The following is a 9,375-nucleotide window of genomic DNA, read 5'->3' as shown; positions in this document are numbered from 1 at the left end:
TTGCCTTTACATTTTCCTAAAAGTTAAAAAGTCGCAAATTCTGAAGTTGAAATGATAAAATTGTTAAGCATATCCAGAAGAATGTAAAATACATCTATGTATCAATACATGCCCATAACATCAAATGAAATATTATGTCTAGATATGAGGGATTCAACCCACATCAAGCTTCAGGGCTAAGAAATACTGTGCAGTTGAACTTAAAGTCACAGGTGGTGAAGTTTTTCCTGTGTGTTTGTGTGGATATATGTATTTGTGCATATACCACAATACATACACAAATCAGGTAATAAATTCATTAATATGTCTGAAAATTAATGTTGCAGAACATCAAATGCATCACCACCCTTCTTGAGCTTAAAAAGCAGGGGCCAAATCTCTTCCAGTCTCATGTTTTCAAATCCGAAGCCTCACTGACTTCCTCAAGAGCCCTGCCTGCGTGAGAGCTCCCAGATCCGACCTAGAGGAGTGTGGCATATTTAAGTGGCAAATCATTTTATAGGATGGATCAGTTTCCCTATTTTAAAGCTGTTGGTTGGTTTTGAATCATTTCTCTGTGGCTCAAAAAGCTGTTTCAAAGGCCCAAATATAAACTACCCAGTAAATCTGTGAGCTTGCAAAGATGCTATGGGTACTCTGTGTCCTCATTAGTGTATGAAGCTGCAGGCCATACTGAAGTCTGCTCCTAGATGTTAAACACAACGTGAGCTAATTTATGACAATATATAGATGATGAGCAATTTCTTGGTAGGCATGGAACAGCATTTAACTTTAAAGTGTGAATTTTATGCTGGGGTGTTAGGCATTACAGCTAGTTAGAAAGATTTATACTTAAAATTGATTAATTAATTAATTAAATTAATATTTAATTATAATTAAGCATTATGTGTAGTCCTTTTATTCCTTTTCTTTGATATTTTGATGAATTGTGCTACTGCTGAAGATCCTGATTAGAAAAAAAAAAAAAAACCAAAGAAAAGAGGTTATGCAGAAATCTTTGTAATAATTGTGTATAACCTCAGCAATAATATTACTGGCAAACATTTTGCAGTAAAATTCAGACTTTGTTCCATTCTGCTTTTTCTGGGTTTTTTTGTTTGTTTGTTTTTTAATTCAATTATAAACACAGATGGCTAGAACTGAATCCTAAAAGGAGGTACTGAAATTATTTTGCACTTTAGATAATGTCTTGGGATACTCTCATCAATGGACCAAATTTTCAAAAAAGCCCAAAATCCTGTAAAATTTCAGCCCGCTTCTCATGATCAGATTTGGGCGCGGAAAACTTAACAATACACCGTTTGCTTTATTCTGAAATGGAGAATTTATGATCCCGTTTTAGAGGCAGGGTTCAGGCTGCCTTGGAAACTTGGGAGGAATTGCTTTCCTCCTTGTAGCATGGGGTCCAGGGACTCCTGTGCTGCGGCGACTGGGGTGGGGAGCTGGGGTTCCCCTGGGGCCCCCGTGGAGGCAGCGGTGGGAGAGGGCAGCTGGTCTCTGTGGTAGTCTCCAGGGAGCTCCCACTCATGAGATGGTCTCTTGCTTATATTAATGGCATCCAAAGTTAACTGAGGCACTGTGCTTTTCCAGAAAGTCCATGTATCAGCGTGCCTGGTTATGTGGGAATAAACAACGTGGAGGTTTCCATCCCTCTGTCTTCACAGGAGGACTTGGTAATTTGACACCTGACCTCTTAACCCAGCTGTCTTTTGTAGAAACTAAATTTCCTTCCCCACGGGGAAGAATCTGAAGGAGACTGTTAGTTTCAATGAATTCAGCATCGTTGCCCCACCAGCCCCCTCTCCGTTATGTTGCTGTGAAAGGAGACAATTTGGCTCCAAATGACTAATGCGACTCTTTTTGAAAAAAATATTTTTAAAATTTCAGTCTTATCTGAGGTTATGGAGTCTATATCTGAGGTTAGCGTTATTAATTCATAATGACCTTCCATGTGGCCTTCATGGGCTGAGATTGCTGTGCATGTTAGTACATACTGAGTAAAAATATTGCTGTGAAATGATAGACTGTATTTATAGACAACAGGGCAAAATCCTAGCTTTTATTAAAAAAAAGCCACCTAAAAAGAGAGCATTTACGCACTTTTAATGAGTATTGAGCTTGCCAAAATCTCTCAAATTGGTCCAGAGGTTTGGAATGAAGAATTATCATTTGAAGACGAACAGTACGAGTTCTGCTGCAATTTCAGTAGCAATCCCCAGACCTGTTTTCTCTATGTCATGAAAACTTTAGAAACATAAACAGTGCTGAATTGCCACTGGTACTGAATAATGTGGCTTTTATTGTTGCCTAGGCTCTTCCGTATATTCAAGAAAATAATTTAATACTTATTAATAAATAAAAGGTAACTAAAGATGACTGTCGTCTAGTCTGTTGAAAATTTCTCAGTACCCTTGATTTGTTAGTAAATTCAATATATTTTATTTAAGCAGAATCATATATACAGTATATTAACTTTTTTTCCAGGCAATCTTTACTCAGCACAGAAAGGCCAGATGTATGGGAATTGTAAAAAATCAGGATATGCATAAAAACTGTTCAAGTGCATAAAGCAGCCCCATCTGGAAGACATCTAACAGAAATGAAGTTGTACAAAACCATTCCATTGATAATAAAGCTAATTTTTATGGGTCTGACAAGTATGTAATTATGTTCAGTGGTGCTTTTCAGATTTTATCACAGTCAATAAACCGCAGTGGTAATTTCATTCCCATTTGACATATTTACATGGAAACATTTGATTGGAGGAATTAGTAACCCTGAAAGCCTTGATAGATATGTTTTAATGATCTGTGACCTCCGCAGTCCCTCATCTGTTTATTGTTGCAACAGGCGAGAAGTCGTTCCTCTGTGACCTTTGTGGCTTTGCCGGCGGGACACGTCATGCCCTCACCAAGCATCGGCGGCAGCACACAGGTCAGTAAAGCTGTCTTTACTCTTTGCTATATTTTCTCCAGCAAGGGAGTCCCTCTACACTAGGGAGTAACGCAAGTCAAATAGCATGTTACAGCACAAATAATACATCGGCTCATTGTTTACTTTGCTTTTTCTCGTTTTTGTAAAATCGGTATGCCCAAGGTCTGCATCAAATCTGTTAGCTGGGACTTTAAATAATTGCTTGGGAGGGAGCGGGGGTTATTTTTGGTGTTTTTTCTGAAGGAAGTAGAATTGTGAAGACTGGCTTTCTTCTTTAAATGAATGCTAAGTCTACTAATTTTTTTTTCCAAGGCCCAAATAGATTACCTACTGTGAAGATTTTGCAAGAGTCTGCTAGAATGTCCCTGGGCGAAAATTAGAGACTACATATAGATTAATCCATTATTTTGGACTGAGACGTAGTTGAAAGCTAGTGTTGTTTCAGTTGCCCTTTTGTAATTTTAAGATAGTTTGTAATTAATAGGTGCAACTTTAAGAGTTACCACATGGTTGGCATGTAAAGCAGGATTTCTCTCCCAGAATTAGTAAAGCTTTCCTACCACCTGGTTATAAAAATTTAATATCAGATAAAATTAAATTGGTTCTTAGTTGCAGAAGACCAGAAAAAGTGTAAGTATTAAACATTTATTAATACATTTAATTGTGCTTTTTAGTAGTTCCTTGGAAGTGTTTGATTATTTGAATAGATTTTGTCCAAACAGACACAGAAGTGTTGCTGCTTAAGCCACTGTAGTTTTTTGTTTTACTGACTACCATGAGGATAATGTAATATCATCAGGAATTGCTGTGTGAGTTAAGTGACCATTGTCTAATGTACAGTGGAAAGAAATGGCTAACAAATGAGAAGCTGTAGTTACATCATGAATTTTCCATGGATTTTGTAAAGGAATCTCAGTGGGAGATTTTATTATGTCCCTGAATAAACTAATCTTGATTCAGGACATACACCGTCTAAGTGCGTAATTTCCTGGAGAGCAGCTACTCTCTTTCTTGAGAGCCTGAAGCCATTCTTTCCACCCTGTTTTCAGTTTATTAAAGCAACCATATTTGGAGGAGAGTCTGATGCTTTCCAAAAGGCGGGGTTTTCAGTGCCGATCAGGCAATATCTTGAAATGGATAAACTCTAAAAAAAATAAATACGCAGGGCCAAATTTTGCTTGCAAGTCTAACTAGTAATTGTACTTCCAGAATTTTTCTTCTGATAACAAGGAACACGCATTTGTATGAAAGTACTGCCACAGTCAGTTCTCATTCCCTGCAGGAAGGCTGTATTTTTAAAGCGTCCAAGAAAAGGCATTTAGTAAATATAATAATGAGTTCTCTTAGTATTACACTCTCTGAATGATAATGGGAGCAATTGCAACTACTGGAATGGAAGTTGTGTGCTTCAGCTGTAACTAACGGTTTCCATTTTTTCTGGAGCTTTGTAAGAATTTTCGCATGTTGGCTGAAGTTTACCAAATGTGGGCTAAGAATCAAAATGATTTTTTTTTTCTTTAGCAGAAATAAATCATTGTTATCAATAGGATGGGAGCTACCTTTTGTTTTTTATTGGCCTGCCACGTGACACACTGGGATCACACATATGTCTACGACTCATAGTCAGTGCAGCCACACAAATGCTAAACAATCGTTTCAGAAGGAAAAAGTGGAAAAAATGCATATTCTTGTCTTTACCCTTCTTGTCTTTACCTATCATGTGAGTACAGATCTGGTTTCTCAGAAATGTAAGCCCTTATCATTGGTTATATATTTATATTTTGGCATGATTAGGCCACAAGCTGATAGAAAAAATATTGTATTTCCTGGTTTATGTGCAAAATCAGGCTCAAAATATTATATGTTCCTGGTGAAAAGCTGTCCAGGTTTTCGATGGCATTGTGCCCTTCTTTTGCCAGTATGGTAGAGACTTTTGTGCTATGATCACAGGGATTCACAGGTTATAGATCATGAAGCTTGCATCTAGCAGGCATAACTTTATATTTTATGTCAGGTCTGGAGGCTCGTTATTACTTTGCTATTAACTTCATACTATACAGGACAGTATCTCAGAGGCAGAGGGATCTATCTTTTTGGCATTTATCTGCCTCTGTGGCACAAACAATCAGAGATGATTCTTTAGCAGAAAAATTATCTGTAGCTTCTATTTGTTTCAAGGAGAATGACACAATCCACCTTTTCCTGCATTGTTGCACTTACATAGGTTCCCTTGTATTTTCATCCAGTGCACAACTTTATCTCAGTCCTTAGCTGCATGCACTCCTCTCTGTACCTGAATTTTTTCTTCTGTGTCCCCAGTTGGCACAATTTTCCCAGAGCAGAATGCCAAAGCAAATTACAATCAGGTTTGAAAGGGATAGGTATCAAAAATAGTCTAAATGGCTTAAATAATTCCCTGCTCTAATACAAGCTGTCTAGGGGGCTGACACAGAACATCTTCCAATCCAAGATTTACTTCTATCACCTGTCAGAGACCCTTGATTCAAGGGCAAATGAGCAAATCCTCACATGTAGTTGAGGAGTCTTAACCGGCTTAACAAACCTCTTCTCGTCCCAGCCTCAAGGCCTGAGGTGTCCTGACACCCCAGAGAAATGTTCAGCTGCTGATAGATATTTGACACAAGAGAGGACTGGCTGTAGGACCAGCCACTTAAGACTTTTGATGCTCTTGATTCTGGTATTTCCTACTCTGTTTCTCTCTTTTTAGATGAGATTATTTTTATGTGCTTGGACAAATACCTTTACCTTGTGAAAGATGCGGTTTCTTTGGAAATATTACAGGGAGCATAAAGTGTAATTTGGTGTGAATAAGGCTGGCAGAATCTTGCCCTTGGTCACTCATGGAGCAAACTGTAGGGACTAGTTTGGTAAAATAGGATGTTATCCCTGGAAGATATGTTTTTGGTTTTTAGGTGAAAATTACAGGAATGTTAAACTGAAAGAAAAAGCCATTAGTTTTAAGACTTGAAAATGTTTGTACTTAATTTATTTGCAAACATGATGAATTTCCATAGGGATTTCCTTGGTACAGGCTTTCTCAACTGTAAAGTAGAGCTGTGAAGTAGAAAAAAATAATTTGGCCTATCAGGAGATCCCAGTTGACATTTTTATTCTGTGTTACATATGTTATGTCCTTAATGACTGACCTGGTCCTGTGAGAAGCGCACACTTTGAACACAGAATAAGCTAAGTCTTTGGCTGATTTTGTCCTTGTAAAATGCTCTAGCATTCCTTTATGATGTGAATGTACCTTCTTCCAGTCCTATTCTGCAAGAATCAATCTATGAAATTCTGCAAGTCTTTCACTGGCTATGTAAATATTAGTGGCCTGATCTTCTGTTTTGTGAACTGAAGCAATAGCAACTTCAGGAGTGGTTTGGAATTTACCAGAATTTTATCACACTGTAAAGAACACTTACATCTCTGTCGAACATTTTACAATAGACACTTGTGGCTGCCTAGGCTGTGAGCAGAAACTGTCTAAAGAAACTTGGACCACTTGCAATATCGGCTGGTGCTATGTGGTAAATAAGGGACAGCTTGCGGTACTGCAAGAACATATATGCCGTAGTTCTGGTGCCTCAATGTGACGGGGAGGAAAAATTTTCATCTTTTGAGTCATCCTGAAACAACTTTTTTTGATTCCTATTTTGTCCCAGTAAGAAGATCTGCCTGAAGATAGGAAGATAAATAATATTGCAAATTTTAGTGTTGGCTGAATTTAGAATTAGTTGAATTCCAAAGAGAATTTAAGCGATTACCTGAATTCTTTAACAAAAAAGAGTAAATAACCTCTAAGTCAGCCATCAAAAACATGCAGACACATGCGAAAGAAACATATCATATCACATAATTTAAATATTTTGCCTTAATTGTGATCAACTAGGAAATGGCATAACAGAGAAAAAATAAGCAAGGGTAATTATTTCTGGCTTGAAATGAAAGCACAAAACCACTTAATTCTTAATTTTAGAACGTACTTTTTTTTTTTTAATGTTGTTATCATTCTGCTCTCCTCCTTTGTTCATCTGCCTTTTGGTTTCACTCTAGTTTTCCCTTCCTCCACATGTTTCCCAGTAAACTTCCATTTTGTGCTGTAGTAGCTGACTCAATGCAACAATGCTGATCAGTCACAGCCTGTGTTCTCTTGCATGAAATTCCTTTTTTAATGTTGGTTAGTCCTCCTGCAAATTGCAAAAACCCAATCCTCATCTTCTACACAATGACAGTCTACATTTGCTTCTCGTGTGTTGGTTGTGGTGGAATCTTCCAGGGGATCATAGAAGTACATTACAGTAGTAGAGCGTTACAGGGTAAGTACACTTACTGTGCACAGAAGTTCTATGACAGTTACCCTGAACCTGTGGAACTGCTGAAGAGGATTGTGTCTTTGTTCAACTATTTTCATGAATTTTTGAAGATGGTAGCTTACATCGTACAGATCTCTGTTTGTGTGATTGCTTCTGCTCACTCATTTCAATCTTGCACTTCTCAAGACATTTATAGGTCAATGTAATAAAGAAAGAAAATTTAATAATATATGTGTTTTTATCCAGATGAGTGACTCACTTTGTGTTTCTATTTCTCACGTGAACTGCTCTTTGACTTTAATGTGTAGTTACATTACTCGGCATTGAATTTAATGTATAATGTAGCCTCTTCCCTTCAACTTCCCCACCACAGCTTAAAAAAATTATAATGTTGAATACCAGAGAAAATGTAGCACAGTAAGAAGACTTACTGCTCTTTTCAGCACTTACTGCTCTTTTCAGCAAGAGGAGAGGTGGAATTTGAAGAGGATCTGTGTTGTTTTTCCTTTTCCATTTATGCCAACATTTGCAGCAGAGTGTGGAACTTGGTTATAGCAAACCTTTGGCCAGAAATGACACCAAAAACCTAGCTATCTTAAAACTTTTTCTCTACCTAAGAGAAATTGTTCAGTGGACCAGTTTTCCTCTCATTTCTGAGCGTACAAATGTCAATCGTTTTTTGCTATGAAAGAGAAAACCTATGGCATCTACAGGGTTTCTCATAAGAAAGCGAGGGATCAAGGATGTACTTATGTACTTAGATGCAAAAAAGTTGACCAGACTAAAAGCAAACAGAATTTACTTCAATATACTTCAGGCTTCGTTAGCAAGCCTGTAAGTGCCTCTCCAGGGAACAGCCTTAACAAACACTAGAGATAGTTGGAATTAAGAAAAAATCCTGTAATATGTAAGCAGATGGCTGCATTTTGTGGTCTACTCATTCCTTAGGTCACACAAAACTTACAGGATTCTTTCTGTGCTGCTCAACACATCATGCGAAAGACAAATAGGTCTAATAGCAATAGTTTCCTGTTGAGACAAGTGGGGTAAGATTTCTTCCATCTTACTAAGATTCTGATTAGTTGCTCAAGACTTCCAAATTGAAGGCACTGTGAGATTTTTATTTTTTTCCTTAATTTATATGAAAGCTAGATCCTCAGTAGCATGTTCATAAAAATGCTGTATGTAATCTGTAGGTAGAAATTGTCTGGACAGTCATGATTAAAAATTTCACTTTGCCATCCACAAATCAACATCTATCACCGAGATTTATAGTTTTTGTTATTGTGTTATTTCACTTTTTCTTTAAAAAGTACATGTTAAGTACATAACTGCACAGAGAAATTTATGATTGCAGTAAGGTATGCTCTGTGTCCTAAAAAGCTCATCATCAAAGACAGAGAACTCAAAAGAGGTAAAATCAGAGAAAAAAGGAAGAAGAAAAGCAAAAGAAAGTTGTAATTTAGGGTGGGGAGAAAAGCTAAGATAGATGCTAAAAGAAATCAGTGCAGAATTTGGAGAGGCAAGAGGAAAAGAAAGCCTTAGTCGTGATGGTTTAAGAGGAACAAAATGGGTAGAGCTGACGAGGCTAACTGGTTAGCAGCAGGCTTAATAACTGCTTTCGTACAGACTGGTGCACCCCATGATCTGACCCTTTTATCAGTTGCTTTCTGAAACATTGATTGTTGGAGCTAAAATTTTCCATGTCAGGTACTGTAAACAACTGATGCATTTCAGAAGTTGCTTGCGGTATTGTCAAAAAACCAAAATAATTTCTTCTTTTGTGGTCCTGTGGTTAGGAAGCAGCTTTTTGAAAGTGTTTGTGTTAAAAACAAAATACCCCCCCCCCAAAGATAGTAGGTCCTTGATCTTGGAACTTGTGTCCTTCCTTTTTTTCCCCCCATGGAGCTTGTTCACCATTGGGTCATTTGGGGGCACCTATCCTTCTTTTTTGTGGGGTTTGTTATTGATATAGTTAGAGGTGGTGAGGCACAGACAAGTCTTTTATAATAGTAAGGTGGCTGGGGGAGGTTGGTTTGTTTTTTTTTTACCTTTATTAATCTTTAAACATGTAGACTTCGTCCTTACACATTTCTGGATACACTATTTT

The 9,375-nt window shown here is 37.5% G+C and overlaps 1 protein-coding gene across 1 annotated transcript in view; it reads left to right on the top strand.

The window, feature by feature from the left end:
* Positions 1–9,375, top strand: part of ZNF407 (zinc finger protein 407) — a 351,046-nt gene that overhangs the window by 207,899 nt on the left and 133,772 nt on the right. The window contains exon 6 of the mRNA XM_069778852.1: positions 2,851–2,934. Coding sequence (XP_069634953.1) covers positions 2,851–2,934 — 84 coding nt within the window. The remainder of the gene's footprint in view (positions 1–2,850; positions 2,935–9,375) is intronic.

Source organism: Haliaeetus albicilla, chromosome 3 (assembly GCF_947461875.1).
Source record: "Haliaeetus albicilla chromosome 3, bHalAlb1.1, whole genome shotgun sequence".
NCBI classification, from domain to species: domain Eukaryota; kingdom Metazoa; phylum Chordata; class Aves; order Accipitriformes; family Accipitridae; genus Haliaeetus; species Haliaeetus albicilla.
Note: the sequence above shows the minus strand (reverse complement) of the source record. Positions and strands in the feature narration are given on the sequence as shown.